General features: G+C 38.0%; 1 protein-coding gene across 1 annotated transcript; it reads left to right on the top strand.

The window, feature by feature from the left end:
- Window positions 1–898: 898 nt before the first annotated feature.
- LOC147283594 (putative F-box/FBD/LRR-repeat protein At5g44960) lies at window positions 899–4,621 on the top strand. Its single transcript, XM_086245547.1, has 7 exons — window positions 899–1,440; window positions 2,201–2,276; window positions 2,597–2,903; window positions 3,501–3,547; window positions 3,629–3,778; window positions 3,927–4,055; window positions 4,201–4,621. The coding sequence occupies exons 1-7, from the start codon at window positions 1,421–1,423 to the stop codon at window positions 4,417–4,419; spliced, it is 948 nt and encodes a 315-aa protein (XP_086101673.1). The 5' UTR covers window positions 899–1,420; the 3' UTR covers window positions 4,420–4,621.
- The last annotated feature ends 14,614 nt before the right edge of the window (window positions 4,622–19,235 follow it).

Genomic DNA, 19,235 nt, shown 5'->3' on the forward strand with positions numbered 1-19,235 from the left:
TTATAGCACACAAGCAATTAATTGAAAAAGACACAGTTAAATACTACAAAATAAAAAACAAGACCAAAATAAGGGATAACCCACAAAATAAATACACAGTGCCACCCACCTGGATTTCGTGCATCCTAAACCACCACGAGTACCTCACCACCTCACCACCTCCGCAGGCGAAGAGAAAACCAAAAACCAACTCTCAGCTAAGGAGAGAGAACAAAGAGAAACATAGAGGAAGAGAGCTGGGGATGAGAGAATGAAACAGAAGAGAAAAACTGGGCGGTTATATATAACAATATCACTGAGCTCTCGCCGGCCTGCCGAGCGCTCGGCAAGGCACTCCGATCGCTCGGTGCCTTCACCGAGCCCTCGGTGGTGCTTTCCACAAAGTTCCACCGAGTTCTCCCTTCTTCACGGGGCTTCCTCCCTTGCCACCAGTTGCTGCCACTTGTCAGCATTCTGGCCATTTGATTAAAATAGATCAATGACCAATATCTTCCCACTCAACAAACTTCAAAAATTAACCAAAAATATTCCGGGACTCAGAAAAATACTACGTACTCGTAAAAATGAATACAAACTTTCTATTGGTTCATAAACAACTTTTGATCTCCAAACCTTTGAAAATCAAACATCAAAATTTTCCAGGGCCTCACACCATTACCCTAAACTCTATTAAATACCCTATACACTATATCCTAAACTCTATTAATTACTCTATAATATATGTTATATATATATATATCTAATCCTTATGTTTTTTCTTAATTTACTTGGCCAAACCCCAATCCTAATAGTTTTTTTTTTTAATTTGATTCGGCCAAACCCAAAGGGCCCAAACCACTCACAAATTTGCCAAACCCCAAATTAGTCAATTACCCCAAACCTTGGCAAAACTCCCAGACCACTCTCGATCTACCTCACTCAAAAAGGCAAAAACCTGAAACAGAAACACTCACGCTCTTGCGCTGCCCTCTCTCTGTCTCCCTCAGTCGCCTCTCTCGTCGTCGACTCTCAGCCTCCATCGATTACTAAAATCAAACCAGACCCTCGCTCTCGATCTACTTCACCCAAAAATCGCACTCTCTCAGACTCTCACTTTCTCTTCTCTCAGAAAGCCAGAAACCCAGAGGTCCACCGTCATCTCGCCCCTCTGTCTCGCCGTCATCTCGCCCTCCTCAGTCCAGAGGTCCACTGTTGCTGCCACCTCGCCGCTTTGAACCTGTCGACTTGCTGCCATCTCGCCCCTTTGTTCTGCAGACATTAAGTGCCTTTATTCTAGAACCTACTTGGCATCAACTATTATGAACTTCTATATCCAGTAGACATTAAGTGCCAACAGGCAGCCGCTGCCAACCACCAGTCCAACCCATCTGAATTCAGAATTCTGAAGACCCAAGTATACAAGTTCGGCACTTTGGCTTTGATGCCTAAGAGAAAATTTAGGTAAGATTGAAAATCAAAAGTTTTAATGTTGTTGTTGTGGTGGTTGTTGATACTCTTGAATCGAATCCAATTCCAATTAGAAGTAAACATTCCTTATTATTCTTTTTATTCTTTGGTATTCCGTCAGAGTGTATTTGCAAAAGTCGTTTCCTTTTTTGTGATTTGCTTTGTGTCCTTCCCTTCCCTTAAAGGTTGGAACTTGGAACTTATTGTTCGTTAGTTTTGTGTTTTGTTAGTTGTTAGTGGTCTGTTTGTTAGTTTCGCAGCCAGTCTCTTTTCTGAGAGACTGCTTTGCTTTGAGTGAATTTGTGGTTTGAGTTTGTGATGTTCTTTTGATCTCTCTCCAATTCCAATTCCAATTCGAAGTAAAAGTTCCTTATTATTCCGTCAGATTTTATTTGCAAAAGTTGTTTCCTTTTTGTGTTTTGCTTTGTGTCCTTCCCTTCCCTTAAAGGTTGGAACTTTTTGTTAGTTGTTAGTGATTTGTTTGTTAGTTTTTTCTCAGTCAGTCTCTTTACTGAGAGACTGCTTTGCTTTGACTGAATTTGCGGGTTGAGTTTGTGATTTTCTCTCTCTCTCTAGAGTGAGTTTTTCTGTCCTATGTAAAATCCGAAATCAAGTCTCAGAATTGAATTTTCATTATTTGTTTTATGTGTTACCTAACCAATCGAATTAGGTTTCCAATTGTTGCATCACTTGCCCATATGTTACAAACTTGCAATTGACCTTGAATTTAATTTCATTCTCTGCTTGATTGCAGCTTCTTTTTAGGTGGGTCAAGATTCAACCTTACAAGTGAAGTCAAGGTAATGGATCAAAGTGGAATATTAGCTACGGTATGGTTTTTATTTGCTTATCTGTACTGTAAGGTTCAAAGAGATGCCCAAACATACTTCCAGCCTAGTGCTGCCCATTCTAAAAATTTTATACACCAAAAAATCTAAAAATTTAATTTAAGAACCTGAGTGAGATTCAGGTAATAGTTCAGGGACTATTGCTCCAATGCATTAAGAAAACACACACACACACATATACACACAAATTGATTGAAAAATTTTGCTTGGTCATACATTTTGTACACACATCTAGTAATCTGCTTGGCAGTGCCAGTATTTGATCAAGAGTAATATATACTGGGTTGTTCTTATGTTTTCAGGCTGAGGGCGAGAGTATGGACTGGATTAATGAGTTGCCAAATGGCATTCTCTCATCCATAATTTCATTGTTAACCATAAAAGATGCAGTGGATACTAGCATGATTGCATGTCGGTGGAGAAACCTTTGGTGTCATCCAATACTGACAAGGCCCAATCTTGAATTTGACATTCCAAACATTTTTGGGAGCAGATATGTCGGACCCAAGTTATCTCCTTTTTATGCAGCCATTCATCCTGAGTTGGAAAGAGAATTTAAAAGACAAGACTTTGTAAGCCGTGTGAATAATTTTTTGCAGCTCCACCATGGTAAGAAGGTGGACTCTTTCAAAGTTGCTTTCTTTCTTAATGGAGAAAATACTGCAAGTCTGGACGAATGGATTCGTTTTGCAATTACAAAGGGAGTTGAAGTGCTTGATCTTCAGTTATTTGACTGTTTGACCCAAAAAAGAAGAAATGTCTATGCTTTCCCTTACTGGTTACTTTCAGAATTGAATGCATCAACTCTAAGGCATTTGTCATTGAGTATGTGTGTCCTAAGACCTCCTCCTGATTTTGACAAATTCAATCAGCTAAAAACTCTTTGTCTACATAGGGTTATCCTTGATGGAAATTTTATGGCACATCTGTTCTCTGTCTGTCTGTTCCTTGAAAGCTTGACCTTAAATCAATGTACAGGGGGGTCAGATCTGATTGTTGCTGGTCCATTACTTCGTTTAAATGATTTGAAAGTGATCCTCTGTTCTGAAATAGAAAAAATTGAGATTTATGCCGTAAATCTTGTCTCCTTAGAGTACTTAGGAAGTGGTACGACTATTTCATTGATTAAAACTCCACAGTTAGCAACAATTTATTTTAACGAGATTCATACAAAAGAATTCGCTTATGCACTAACCCAATTTGCAGCGTCTCCTGTGCTTGGGACTCTTCATCTGTACATTTATCGTGCTTTGGTGAGTGAAGATTTATTTCTAAAGCATTGCAATTAATGCTTGCATAATTGTTAATCTTCGGATATTAATTTTTATGTGCAGCTTATATCGCAAAGTGTACCAGCATTTAGAAACCTCAAAAAACTGGATTTGACTACCAAGACATTTAAATCACACTGGAATGACGCTGATCTCGTGTGGGTTCTGAATCTTCTTAAGTCTACCCCTCTTTTGGAAGAACTTTTAATAACGGTTAGTAATAAACAGCTTGCTTGCTGTTATTCCTAGTCTATATCTCATTCAACCAATGTGAATGTGTGGATAAATCAATTATTATAACATGCATTTTATACATCCAACAATATAACTAGACAAGATCTCTTTGATGATGTTATTGTAGGTATGTGGACTAGGGTTCCATGAGAATCAACGAGAGATAAGGAATCTTTCTGGAATCTTTCTGGATAATGCTATACTTACCACATTTCTTATACCACATTCTTATACCATCTCACGTGTCATTATTTTATTGGACAAAGTTTTTCTTTTTCTTTTTGGGTTTTTCTTTTTATTTTTTAGTATCCAATGTATGAATGCCATGTAAGTTGCCACATAAGGTGGTATGAAATTATGGTATAAAAATGTGGTATATCTAGCACTACTGATTCCAAAGTCATTCGTTCGAGATAGAATTTGCTATTTGTATTTTGAAAAATGCAACAAAGCTCGAGACAATGGTAATTGACCCGTTTGGAAAAATCTACATGTATGGAGAGTGGGACGAGGTCATCAGCATAAATGGTTCAAATCCATATTGGGAAGAAAAATGTAGGGCTTTTGTCCAAGAAAAACTAGAGGAAGTATCAACTGATGCTCGAGTTATAATTGTATAATAATGGTCGTAGTTCGAGAAATGCCAATTTAATTAGGCCAATAGCTTTGATGTCTATCTATGATGTAAAGATAAATTATAAATGCAACCATATAAGTAGGCCAATTGCTTTGTCGTTCATTTTTTATATTGCTTTGCTGGTCCCTTGGTAGCCTTTTGCCTTTGTGTAATATCACTATCCACCAGGTCTCAAGTATGTCTGTTGTAGCCATATAAATATGCGTTTAATTTTTTCATTTCCCTTTGTTTAATATACTTGGGGTTTTAACATTGAATGTTCGATCTAACATTGAATCTTCTCTCATAGACGTCAACAACACTTGCTTCTTCTTCTTCAAGGGTTCAATGCCTTATTCTTCTTGTTAATCGCTATATCTCACTCAAAGATGCATGAGACCAAGCCATACACGTTAGTTTCCCATTGTTGCAAGAATCCAACTTGCTCGACATATCCAAACACTAACCAAAGATCTACACACTTTTGGTTTGACCTTGCATATCCTGCATAATATTCATTTGTTCTCTTCTATGCCCTAATTAATTAACTTAATGTAAAGTATTATTTCATCAATTTTCTTTCTCTTTTGATGGGTATCTCTACGTCAACTTTAGTGAGAGGGTTGAAGATAAAGTTGATGTACGTGAGATGGGTTCAACATTCAAATAAAAACATTAGAAATTTTGTCATTTAAATTGGGTTTAATATAATTTTGCTGTTATGAATGGGTTGAACAAAAAATTTCCAAATTGTAGATGCAATAAGAAATGTAGTAGCTTTTTAGGGTTCTAAATTTGGGCAAAATTTGTTTAAGAGATAATTGGGGATGAAATCTTTTTTAAATATATATTTGTCTGTAATTTAATTCAAGTTTTGTAAAATTTTAAGAAAGATTAAATGAGTCTTTTTAAGAGCTTATGTCGCAAATAAATAATGAGATATATTTAAAAAAAATTAAATGCACTAATTGACATCAAAATTTCATGTCATTGAGGCACATTTGAGACACCAATTATTAAGGCACCATAGCACTACCCAATTTAATAATTAAAAACAAGCTAAATTTGACATCTCCTAAAAAAAAAAAAAGTACCGACCTTTTTCTGTTTCCGATACCTAAATGTATAACAAATGTCTCATCAATTGGGCCACCCGTTACTCCATTTAAATGAAAATTAGTTGACTCACGCATCAACATCACTATTGAACACTTGTAGAAGGTAATTTGGGCAAAATTTGGGTTCTAAATTTGGGCAAAATTTGTTTAAGAGATAATTGGGGATGGAATCTTTTTTAAATATATATTTTTCTGTAATTTAATTCAAGTTTTGTAATTTAGGGAACCTAAGCTGATATTGCATTATCTACTTTGGCAAATGACATCAATCTTTAAGCACAAAAATACCTCAAGACGTACTCCATATGATATGAGGTGCATCAGTTACCACGATTCGGGAAACCTAAAACTGCAGACTTGTTTTTAATTACTTTAAAACTAACCTACAGTTTAATTTATGCATTGTATGTAGCTACCTCCGAAGCCTAACTAATGTCTTTATTAAAATAATAATTCATGATGATGGTGACAATTATTATCAACTCTTGTGACCAGATAAAACTGTAGCAAGTATAATTTTATGGAAAAGTATAGATCAGTTTGAATTTTCCTTTGGAAAGACTAATGATTCGTAAAACATTTTTGTAAGACCCGAGTCCTACTTTCAAAATATTTTCCCAAAATGTCATAATATTATACTAACATATATTTATTACAAAAACCAAAATGTACATTTTGCTCTAATTTCTAATATCCAACCAAATACAGATATGTAAACAATTTTAATAAAATTGAAAAGCTAAATATAATTCCAATCACAAAATTAAAATAAGAATTATAATAATTTCTTTGGCGTGAAATGGAAAAGTTTAATGTATTTTATACATTAGGTTTTTTTTTTTTTTTTTTTTGTGTGTATAAAATCCCAGTTAAATTCATTTGAGGAAAAGCAATGAATTATTTAGTTCAAAATATAAGTAGTTCACACTTAATGCCTTTGCGTGGACTAAGGTCTGCTTGGTGTACTTTAACAACAGGGGGGCACAACGTGTTAGAATAAGAGTGCTGCTATTTGCACACCCTGTTTTTTCTTTTTGCACACCCTTTTGTAAAAAAAAAAATCAAAACTCAAAAGAAAAGACACACTTACCCTCACCCAACACACCCTAACTCCATTTTTTCTCTTCTGCACACCCCATCAACAGACAAAAAAATAAACACACACACCCCCTTCATCTCCCTCACTCGACCACACCCACCGGCCACCCACGCAGCACCCACCTCCTCCCTCCCCTCCACCAAGCCCAGCCCCGTCGCACCCTCCCTCCAACCCCGACCCAGCCCACCTCCTTCCCCTCCATGCACCCAGCCCGACCTCCTCCCTCCCCTCCACCTAATCTTCTCACATGGACTGCCAAGAAACAGTCTACTGTTTCTCGTTCTAGCACTGAAGCTGAATACCGTGCTCTTGCCCATACTGCCGCTGAAATCCGATGGTTTGGTTTCTTGTTTCGTGAACTTGGTATCCCTCTTCGTTCTGCCCCTTGCGTGTATGTCGATAATCTCTCTGCCATCTCTATGGCTGCCAATCCTATTTTTCATGCTCGCACTCGGCATATCGAGATCGATTATCACTTTGTTCGAGAATTAGTTGCTCGCAAAGCTCTCCATACCTTCTATGTTCCATCTTCTCATCAGATTGCTGACATCTTCACCAAAGGCCTTAGTCGTGATCAGTTCTCTCTTCTTAAATCCAAGCTCAATCTTCGCGTTGCTCCATTACGCTTGAGGGGGGGTAAAGAGAATACTACACCAGCAGATCCCATCCAATCTGTCAAGTCCCATGAAATCAGCTGATCCCATTATATCAGCCTTTGAAGTCTCCTAACCACACGCACGGCATTCATCAGCCATAATGATTCATTGACAATTCCTCTGTAATATATATATAATTGATTGTACTTACCTTATACTGCTGAAGTTTCTGTAAATAGACTTGAGAAAGTCTAAACCATGTACAACTATTTATACTGCAGAAAATACATAGAACCAGTATCTTGATTGTGGCAATTGTTCTTAATCTCTCTGCTCTCATCCCTCTCTCTTCCTCTTGAGTTCTTTTTCTTATAAGCACAAAGAGTAACTAAAGTTGATACTATGACAAGGAATGCAAACAAGAGTATAACTCTAGACATTGCACAGGACATTATGTCATAACTGAGGTCATGGCCCTACTATAGAATAATAGAGAAAGATTGACAACTCATAGTATATAGTACGAATCTAAGGCTTACAGGGTCAGGTATTGATTCATACACACACACACACACAAAGATATATATAGATATATATATATATACACACTCACACACACACACACAGAGGTATATATATCTATATATATAGAGAGAGAGAAAGAGAGAGAGAGAGCAAAAAATGGAACATCAATAAATAAAAAGAAATATAGGTCGGTTCCACATAACCTATCACATAGAGTAAACCCAAAAGCAATTTCCACCTAAAATGAATGAGTCATGCAATATATCAAGTATAATACTTTAATTCACAAAGAGGCCACATCCACTAAATTTGATACAAAAACAAGGAATGCAAACAACAGTATAACTCTAGACATTGCACAGGACATTATATCATAACTGAGGTCATGGCCCTACTATAGAAAAATAGAGAGAGATCGACAACTCAATATAGTCCAAATCTGAGGCTTACAGGGTCATTTATTGACACACAGACACACACAGAGATTATATATATATATATATATATATAGAGAGAGAGAGAGAGAGAGAGAGAGAGAGAGAGAGAGAGAGAGAAACATGAAACGTCAATAAATAAAAAGAAATATAACAGTTGGTTCCACATAACACATCACATAGAGTAAACCAAAAAGCAAATTTCACCTGAAATGAATGAGTCATGAAATACATCAAGTATAATACTTTCATTCACAAAGAGGTCACATTCGAAAAGGCAATGAATTTGAATTGGAGTGATAGTGCATCAGAGTCTAGTGAGTCTAATGATTTCGAGTTTGAGGGAAAGAGTCTTGTAGACTTCTTAGGTTCTTTCTCAACAATCTTTTTTTCTTAGGTGTTTATTACGCATGCACAAATACTTCCACTTCTTGCCTGGAAATCTTATAATCCTTGATCATGGAAAGTCCAAATATGTATCTCACTCCATGGGGACTTCTCCTTCTCTTGAACACCAAACCTTTGGTAAATGCAGGCAAACACTCACCCCTTCTTGTTGATATTTTTGTTAAGTGAGAAGTGCAACTACACTTACATCACCTAGTTTCAGTCTCGAGTAGAAAATGAAGCTAGGAAGTCCAATGCAAGCTAAGTTGGTAATAAGACAACCCTAGTGTGCTGACTTGTAGGTACCTCGATTAGTTTGTTGGTTACAGGTTAATTGACACTTACACACACCAAGTATCACTCGAAATAAAATCGAACTGTTCTTGTTGAAAAACTTGAGTGTTTGAGGCCCTAGTGGAGTAATAGGACCAAAGACAACCTTAAGAAACACTAGATGACAAATAGGAGCAGTTAGGTGATCAAAGTCCTCACTGTTACCCACTGTTTTGGAGTTTATTTAATACTAGGAAGCGAATCCACTCAATCTGGCAGTTTGATTAAGAATTTATGGTTAGTATTAAGCCTATAGGAAATTGGTCACAAATAGTTGCAAAACCATCTAGACGCCCTGGAGTTTCTAGGAAAATTGGTGGTTGAGAATTTAGCTTCTGTTAAGTAATTTAAAAAGATTTTTAAAGTAGTAAACCAAATCTGCCTTGGATAGGTTTTCTTATTAAAACAGTACCTTGGAACTGGTACAAAGTTGACAGGAGAAGAGTAAGACATCAGTAAATTATTTTCAATGCTCTAAATTGACAGGATGCTCTAACTTTTTTTTTTTTTTTTTGAGAAGAAACTTTTTATTGATCAAAACTCAAAGAAATACACGCAATGGACAAGATGTCCATTATTAAGAGAAAAGATCAAAAAGAAAAACATAGAGTTAGGCCTCATAAAGCAGAATCCATTTATCTAAGTGCTACCCTCCAATCTAAAATTATATCGAATAAATATACACCCCTGAAGTCACTAGTAACAGATGCCCAAAGGGAGGACCAAAAAACTACTCGATCCCACAATTCTTCAACATCTGCTCCCCTATAATCCTCAAAAATTCTTCGATTCCTCTCCATCCAAATAACCCAAAAAATGGCCATCATTCTGCTATTCCAAAACACCTTACAGGGTTCTTTTTATTAGTATGGCAAATCTGGCCAAAATTATTCTTATGATAGTAGCTCTGTCCATACCAATCTATCACATGCATTATAGGGACTCTGAAGTGTGAATTGAGACCAGGATAAGGAGAATGTGTCCCTAAACCCTTGACAGGATGCTCTAACTTTAACACTATACATTAACCACAATCATGAACCATGGAGAACAAAACCGAAATAAAAATGAATAAACCTAAGAAATATAAAACAGAAATAGATACGGAGGATCTTCATTTTTTGGGATGGGCAAATTTGTTTTAGGAGTTTAATATTTTGTTTGACGATAATGGATTCATGCATATGGATAAATATTCTTGGCCAAAAAATCAATCAGACATAATAAGCAATAAAATTTTTATATGCGAAATATCATAATAACACACTAAATGATTATTGCATCCCTGGAGCAGGGAACAGGTCTCAAAATAGAATGTGTCCAGATAATCCCCGTATTACTATGGGGTTGCACATACCCAAATGGTTGGCACTGTAGTTTGGTGGTATTTCCAGCCGGCGAAATGTAAATTGAATCAAGCACACAGGACCTGAAAAATTAATATCATAAGGAAATTAACATAAGAGAGCTCAAACATGAGAAAAGGTCAAACACATAATTAGTGTAAAGAATGTATTAATGTGAATCTTTCTGGAAACCTGTGCCACATGGATGCTTTCAATCAGGTTAAATACATGAACTGTTCATAACTTAAGTGACACAAAAGAAGAACAGTGCAATAGCCAGTGCATGAGAACACCAAAGTTAAAAGTTTGATACTGTAGAGATGCCGAGGCATTTGTGTATGTGTACTGTGTGGGTGTCGGTGGATCGAAATACAGTTGTGCAACACTACTCGATGCGTTTTTTAAATACCATTGGATAAATGATGTATACCCAAAGTAGGTCCAACAAAGTGGAAGTACATTATCAAGTTTTAAACTGTGCCAACAATTAGCTGCCTTATTTGCATGTAATTTATGTGACATAATACTCAATCTTACTAGGGGCATGCAACAATAATGACCAATTAGGTGCACTAGAGGATTTGACAAACACAAAATAATGGTTATTTGGGAAAATATTTTGAGTAAGCTAAAGATTTAAGCAGTTGACTTTCACAATGCAACTCTGCTGGTTTTGCAAAGTACAATGGCTGTGAAACAGAAAATCCTTGACATAAACAGGGATTTGAAAAGTTGGTGAAGGATTTGGGCCAGATTTCTCAGAGGCTGTTGATGCACATTTTGAATGCCAGTTGGATTTTCTGTTTCACAACCCCACCCGCAGCCAAGGACCAGATTCCAAAAAAACACAACATGCATACGAAGTGCTCCTTAAAGTAATTTCCTTCTTAGAAGAATAATAGGAATGGGTTCATTTTCACAAAGAACGTGTACCAACTTATAGACACTCTAGTTCAGGGTAGAGATGAAATAACTTGAGACTCTAACAAGTTAACATCTAGTGGATAGTATCTAAATGCATCTGCACAAAGAACATTTTGAATAGCATTTGCATAAGTCATTTGGGTAACTTAAAAGCAGTAAAATAATAGAGATAATGAAACCTGGAGTGCATGAGTTGCAAACATTAGTTGTTACAACTGCTTCTGATACAGGGAGCCAGACAACATTCCTACACTGCAAAGGTGTAGCAAACAGGTGTTACAATTATTATAACCAAAGTGATGTCATGGAAAATGAAAAATGTAGTCTCATAGAGTTTTGTTTTTCTTATTTGAACAGAAATAAATAGTTATCAGGTGGCTGTACCTAGAGTATATCAACTAAGTCAAGTAACATATTATCTTCTAAGGAAATAACATTTACCTGACAACTGCATTCTTCATTTTCAGATTCGCTAGAAGATTTTGACTCTCCTTCTGTAGACTCATCCTCTAACCCCAAGATCTCCTCCTCTTCGGAAGCATCAGATTCCAGCAGTAGTAATGATAGCTGTTCTTTTAGCCTATCACTCACATCCAAAGAGTTAATTTTATCTTTCATCTTGCAATCTCTCTGGTAGTGTCCTACTTTTCCACACTTATAGCAGGTAGGACCTTTTCCTTTCCTTACCTGTTTAGGTGTAGATTGCTTACCAAACTGTGGCTTCCTAAAGTGTTGCTTCTTTTGGTAAGAGGGTCTCTTTTTCGCATAGTAACCTTGTTTAGGATTCTGCCTTTTGGCCACCTTCTTCTTTCTCGCCATTGATGCTTATTTTGAGAAGCCAAACTGTTCGCAGAAGTCGCCTAGCTCCTTTCCTTTAAGCAGCCTTTCCTTCTCGATTTGCCTTTTTAACTTCATATCCGTGCATAAGGATAATCCTTCAGCACAGATTTCTCCATTAAGTTCTCCAAATGTGCAGGCATGGAAAGGAATTTGTCCCCCATACTTGGCCCTTAACCTGTTCTTTACCTTTTCATCAAACAGGGCTGGAAGCCCTGAAATGAACTTCTCCTTCCAGAAGTCAGCATGGCAGTCAGCACGTGTGAATACTTTTGCCATGAAAACATCCTTGTACCACCTGTACTGCGATAGACTAGAGCATTTTAGGTTCATGAGAACCTCTCTAGACCTATCCTGGATTAATTGAGTGGAACCTACAAAGTGAAGAGTTAGTGTAAAAATGAGTGTATTGACCGCATCTCCTTGTTCTTCTTCACGTTCCATACCGCCCTCTTGCTTGACGACAATTTTCTTTGCCCCTAGGATGGATTCTCTTTGCTCTTGACTCAAGAAATCCCACCATCCTCTGAGCTGACCTGCAAAACCAGAGACTATTGCCACAGCAAAATTCCTATCAGTACTATTTTTATGATTTGCCTTCAAAGTCGTGGCTAGCATCATCATTTGTCTTAAGGTGTCCACGATCTGGTACTCTGTTTTGCCGTCTATATTCCATTCAACAATGGAAGATCCGTCAAACCTAACTGGATCATTTATCCAATTCTCCTCAAATTGCATATCAACAGGCGTAGGCCTGTGATAATAATTCCTGGTGGGAGCTGCTCTTACCTGTGTTGCTCCAAATTGGACTTTGTTAATTTCAACATCATATTCAGGATGTCTAAAGGCCTCTTCGATTTCTTTAATTTCTGAGTCCTCATGGGCCAGAACATTAATGGATGGGCCGGCTTTTGGGGTTTCTTCTGAATAATTCCTTGTTGTGGCTACGGGCCCTTTGGATTTTTCTTGGATTTTAATGCCTGCCAATCTATTGGAAATTTGATCTATTAGATTATCATTAGAAGTCTTTAAAGAGAACGTCTCACCCATCTCAGGTGGTGGTTTGAACATCAATTGCTCAGTGGTAGACCCTATTTTGATCGTTTCCTTTTTAGGAAATGCTTCCGCCAGAGTTTCCTCAATTCTGGTAGTTTGTTCCTTTATTGTCTGCAAGCATAAATTCCAAAAGTTATTCTGTTGAATAATTGTTTCAATATGTGTCGAATTTACCTTTGACTCAATATCTACTCTGGGGCTTGCCTTAAATGGTGCTACAACTGCTCCGGCAAAGTTTAAGACACAACATGGCGGATGAATAGCTTTAATGGGATCCCCTGATTTAGGGAAATAGGTTTTAAATGGACTAGTTATGGCATTGATTGCATCCTCAAATATGGTTCCCTGGATATTTTTAGAAAACCAATCAAAAAATGGAACCATCTTCCTATTTTCCTTCATCCATTCCGTCTACTGGTAGTGGGATTGGAACCTTTGTTCTTTGTCTAGGTTTTCCATTAGCCACCTCCTCTTGAGGAGATTCTTACTACTCATGAAATTCGCTTTTAGCAGATCTTTGTTAAGTCTGAAGTTAGACTCTTGGTGGGCTTCTAAGACATTAATATGAGGTCCAGTATAAATTGGGCCATCAATGTCAGAAAAGGTTGGGCCTTCTCTGATACTCGTCTCGGCTTGATCTATGTAAACTGGCCTGCTGATGTTTCCTAGCCTTTCTGTTCCCATAATAATTGGGTCATCATCTAATCTGCTCCTAGATGGCTCGGCAGAATAGAAATTTCTTGAAAGACAAAGATCCTCAGATCTAATAGCCACAGAAGGTCTCTGACTACTCGATCTAGGGGGCCTAGTACTAGAGCTACCAATCCTAGTAGATCTAGAATCAGAAAACCTAATTTCTACCTCACCTCCCTCGTATTCCACTATTTGGTCAATCTGGGTGTTTTCTAGTGGTCTTTGAGGGGCTTCTTGGACTAGAGTCCATTCTCTAGGTAAATTTACCTGATCCCAAGAAATGGTTTTGGGTACTACCACGTTTGCTCTTCTCGCGTCAGCTTGGAACATAATGGTCTTACCTTCCTCATGCAGATCTCTAGCCCCTGGACACAAAGTTGTCATTGCTTTGTAGTATATCCTGTATACTACCGCCATATTCTGGGAGTCTGGGATTATGTCAAATTCCTGCGACCTGATGTTCAGTGTAAGTGCTTTTAGCACTCCTTTATCTGCGAGAGCCACTGAGAAATTGGGAAAACAGTTAAAAAATATTGGTCCTTCACTTAATGAAGATTCCACAACTCCTAGTAAAGAATCTGAGAATCTATTGTGCCTACAATCTCGTACACAAACTAAAACAGAAGTGTTTAAGCCCATCCTTACCAAGGGCTTAACAGCTACCTGAACAACCCCTATATGTAGGTAGTTGTATTTTTTACTGACATGCTGGTTTAGCATGCTTGGAGTGAACAGCTGGATGTTATCATCCTGGTTGGAGATGGATAATGTGCGTTCACAGGTCTTGATGATGTAATCACTTCTCTATTCGAACGTCCCTTTCTGGTAGATCTCCTTCGTTAGGAATGCTGGGATACTCCAGTTCTGTAACTGTTTTTCATAGTCTCCGATGACCACTTCTTCTGTATTATTCAACCTCATAGATCTTGAACTATCAGATCTTTGTGACAATGATCTCAAAAGCCTGGCCATTATTTAAGAACTTGTAAATCCTACCCCAAGGTTTCTGTGGTTCCCAAACGGCACACTCAGCCTAAGACCAACTACCTTCTGCGAGAGCCACTGAGAAATTGGGAAAACAGTTAAAAAATATTGGTCCTTCACTTAATGAAGATTCCACAACTCCTAGTAAAGAATCTGAGAATCTATTGTGCCTACAATCTCGTACACAAACTAAAACATAAGTGTTTAAGCCCATCCTTACCAAGGGCTTAACAGCTACCTGAACAACCCCTATATGTAGGTAGTTGTATTTTTTACTGACATGCTGGTTTAGCATGCTTGGAGTGAACAGCTGGATGTTATCATTCTGGTTGGAGATGGATACTGTGCGTTCACAGGTCTTGATGACGTAATCACTTCTCCATTCGAACGTCCCTTTCTGGTAGATCTCCTTCGTTGGGAATGCTGGGATACTCCAGTTGTGTAACTGCTTTTCATAGTCTCCGATGACCACTTCTTTTGTATTATTCAACCTCATAGATCTTGAACTATCAGCTCTGTGTGACAATGATCTCAAAAGCCTGGCCATTATTTAAGAACTTGTAAATCCTACCCCAAGGTTTCTGTGGTTCCCAAACGGCACACTCAGCCTAAGACCAACTTAGACGAGTATCAGAGAAGGCCCAACCTTTTCTGACATTGATGGCCCAATTTATACTGGACCTCATATTAATGTCTTAGAAGCCCACCAAGAGTCTAACTTCAGACTTAACAAAGATCTGCTAAAAGCGGATTTCATGAGTAGTAAGAACCTCCTCAAGAGGAGGTGGCTAATGGAAAACTTAGACAAAGAACAAAGGTTCCAATCCCACTACCAGTGGACGGAATGGATGAAGGAAAATAGGAAGAAGGTTCCATTTTTTGATTGGTTTTATAAAAATATCCAGGGAACCATATTTGAGGATGCAATCAATGCCATAACTAGTCCATTTAAAACCTATTTCCCTAAATCAAGGGATCCCATTAAAGCTATTCATCCGCTATGTTGTGTCTAAACAGTAGTCCCATTTGAGAATCCAGCAAAGGTTGTGGAGGGCATAGAACCACATTCCAATGTCCCATGGTAAGACGTCATTTGTGTTAGCCAAACCGAAAAGTCTAAGGCTCTCGAAAACTGCAGGAGGCAAAATGTCAGAACCAGGGCCCCATACTGCGAACCATCCCTTGAACCAGTTAGGGATAGGCTTTTTAGCCTTCAGTTGGAACTGGAAGAACCAGGAATGAGAAAATAACTCATTTTGAAAGAATAGAGTTATTTCCCAAGCCTTCTTGTAGTCGAAAAAATCAAACCAGGCAGGGGATAGTTCTTCGAATCTGGCAAATTTCCTTTTAGAAAATTGGGATGATCCCCACTCTTTAGCAGAGATAATGTTTATGATAAACATCTGAGAGTAACCAATTACCCCTCTTGAGCAATAATTATGGATAATTCTGACGGAACCAGTTTCAATTAGTAAATATTCAAACCACTGCTGATTTTTTGATCCTAGATCGCAGTGATTATTAAGGTAGCTTTTAGCTACTGCTCTTGGCTCTTTAGCCAATTCATAATCTTCTATTACTGATACTCCAACCTCTAGGGTTGGGCAATATGGAGTCTTTTTAAGACCCTCTCCCAGAGGCTGTTTAAGCTTCTGGGTGTGATCTTGGGCATCTTCTAGGTGCCTTTGAGACACCTTTTGGGGACTCTTCCCCATGTAGTGATTTCTCCTCATCTGGCTTCGCCTCATCTTCCTTGCCCTACAAAAACTCACGTGTTAAGAAATCAGGGAGAGAGTTGTTTTCCTTTTTAATATACTCGATTTGAAAATCAAAGGCTGAAAGAATAGCTTGCCATCTGGCAAAAATTTGTTTTGAAGCCAAATTTTTAACATCTTTTTTTAAAACATCTTTGGCTGCTTTGCAATCGACTCTAATAAGAAATTCTTGATTTAATAAATCACTTTCAAACTTTGTAACAGTTAAAACGATTGCAAAGATTTCTTTTTTGATAGTTGCATAATTTTGTTGGGCTGGATTCCAGACCCTTGAAGTAAAACGCACAAGGAGTTCTTGTGTAGAACTCGGATCCTTTTGTTTTAGGATCCCTCTATAACCCCTTTCAGAGGCATCAGTTTCAACAATTTTTAACAACCCTGGTTTAGGGATGCTTAAGCATGGAAGCTCTTTAGCTCTTGCTTTTAAGGCCATCACTGCTTTAGTGTGTCTGTGGCTCCAGGGTGGAGGATTCTTCTTCAATCTTTCATAAAGAGGTTTACTATCCTTGGCCAAATCCCTGTAAAAATCAGCAATATAGTTTAGACTGCCCAAAAACCTTTGTAACTGAGTTTTATCTTTGATCTCATTTGGGAACTTGTCAGCAAAAGCTATTGCTCTATCTATAGGGATTATTGTTCCTTGGTAAATGTTGTGGCCTAAGAATCTTACCTTGGTTTGGAATAATTCCATCTTTTTAGATGAAATCACAAGACCTGCATCCATAACTACACGTAAAAAGGTATTAAGGTGCTTAATGTGTTGATCCACAGATGAAGAATACACAAGCACATCGTCAATATATGCAATAGTAAAGGATGAGTAAGGATTAAAAATGTTATTGATAATGTTTTGAAATTCCGAAGGGGCATTTTTTAACCCAAAGGGCATTACATTCCATTCGTAGTGTCCGAATGGAACAGTAAAGGCCGTCTTGTACCTTTCATTTTCTGCTATCTGGACCTGCCAATATCCAGATTTCATGTCGAATTTGGAGAAGACAACAGCTTGGTGGAGTCTGTTTAGGAGGTCTCTCTTATTTGGAATTGGGTACCTGATCCATCTCAGGGCCTGGTTTAAGGCCTTGTAGTTTATTACCAGCCTCGGTACACCTCTCTCAATTTCTGCCGCTTTCTCCACATAAAAGGCCGGACAGCTCCATGGGGACTTGCTGGGCCTAATCAAACCTTTGTTCAAGAGATCCTATATCTCCTGCTGGCATAACTCCAAATGCCTTTTGTTCATCTGTATGGGCCGGGCCTTGGTAGGAATCATGGATTCCTTACAGTCTGGCTCATATGGCAATTCCACCACATGCCTTTTCCTGGCCCAAAATGCTGAAGGAAGGTCAGAACAGACATTTCTATCAAATAATTCTTTTAAATTTCTTACCTGGGCCTGGACCTGAGGTTCTTTCAGAACTTTCTATACATGCTTGTATTGTATCTCTTCTTTTAGAGATAATAGAAACTTCTCTTTACTTTCAACTTGGTCAGCAATAATGTCAACCTGTTTGAACAAGGGTTCCTGGATGAATTAGGGTTCCTGGATGAATTTAAAGTAAATTCGAACACCCTGGACCTCACTGGTAATACCTTCCTGATCAACCTGCATGCTTTTAGATTGATATAACTCACTTAAAAAGGGATTTCCTAGGATACAGGCCTGATTTAGGTCTTTAACAAGGATAAACTGGATAGGCAAACAAATTCCATTGTTACAAACAGCAGAGTTAGAGAGTTTAAATTCTATGCCCAGTTTCTTCCCATTTGCTGTCCTAAGAATTTGAGTGGTCTTACTGAAATATTTAGAAGGTACTAACCCTTCCCTAAGACAATTCAAGTCAGCACCAGAGTCAATCAAGGCAATAGTAGAGAATTGAAAATTCCTGTCATTTAAATCTACTATCACAGTTATCTTGGTGTACCATTTCTGGTATCTTACCTTGTCAATGAGATTGATTGACTGCTCTATGGTTCCACTAAGTTCAGCCTGCTCCTCAGGGAAGAATTCTTCAAATTCTTTCTCCTGAATTCTTCCATCATTCACCTGGGTTTCTAGTTGAAACATCCTTCCTTTAAGAGCTTTTAGCTCTTCTTTTACCTGATTGACCTCAGTTTTTAGGTCTGCAATGGTTATCTCCTTTTTAGGGGTCTGTTGTTGGATCCTGTTGATAATACTTTGAAAAATGTATGGCTCGAATTTGTCGGCTTGAGCCATTCTGCTCTGCTTCTCTTCATTTGACTTTGTGGCTCGCTCAAGCAGGCTTTCCAAAGCTTCCCTTTTCTGGACTGGATCCTGAATTTTATCAACTAAGTCAAGTAACATATTATCTTCTAAGGAAATAACATTTACCTGACAACTGCATTCTTCATTTTCAGATTCGCTAGAAGATTTTGACTCTCCTTCTGTAGACTCATTCTCTAACCCCAAGATCTCCTCCTCTTCGGAAGCATCAGATTCCAGCAGTAGTAATGATAGCTGATCTTTTAGCCTATCACTCACATCCAAAGAGTTAATTTTATCTTTCATCTTGCAATCTCTCTGGTAGTGTCCTACTTTTCCACACTTATAGCAGGTAGGACCTTTTCCTTTCCTTACCTGTTTAGGTGTAGATTGCTTACCAAACTGTGGCTTCCTAAAGTGTTGCTTCTTTTGGTAAGAGGGTCTCTTTTTTGCATAGTAATCCTGTTTAGGATTCTGCCTTTTGGCCAC

This window comes from Dryas octopetala, chromosome 5 (genome assembly GCF_963921425.1).
Source record: "Dryas octopetala chromosome 5, drDryOcto1.1, whole genome shotgun sequence".
Classification (NCBI taxonomy): domain Eukaryota; kingdom Viridiplantae; phylum Streptophyta; class Magnoliopsida; order Rosales; family Rosaceae; genus Dryas; species Dryas octopetala.

Bases quoted from the DNA above. Each gene is read 5' to 3' on its own strand.
- LOC147283594 (XM_086245547.1), top strand. From the start codon at position 1,421: ATGCCTAAGAGAAAATTTAG. The intron at 1,441-2,200 runs GTAAGATTGAAA...GCTTGATTGCAG, and splicing joins ATGCCTAAGAGAAAATTTAG to CTTCTTTTTAGGTGGGTCAA. The intron at 4,056-4,200 runs TTGGACAAAGTT...TGATTCCAAAGT, and splicing joins TCTCACGTGTCATTATTTTA to CATTCGTTCGAGATAGAATT.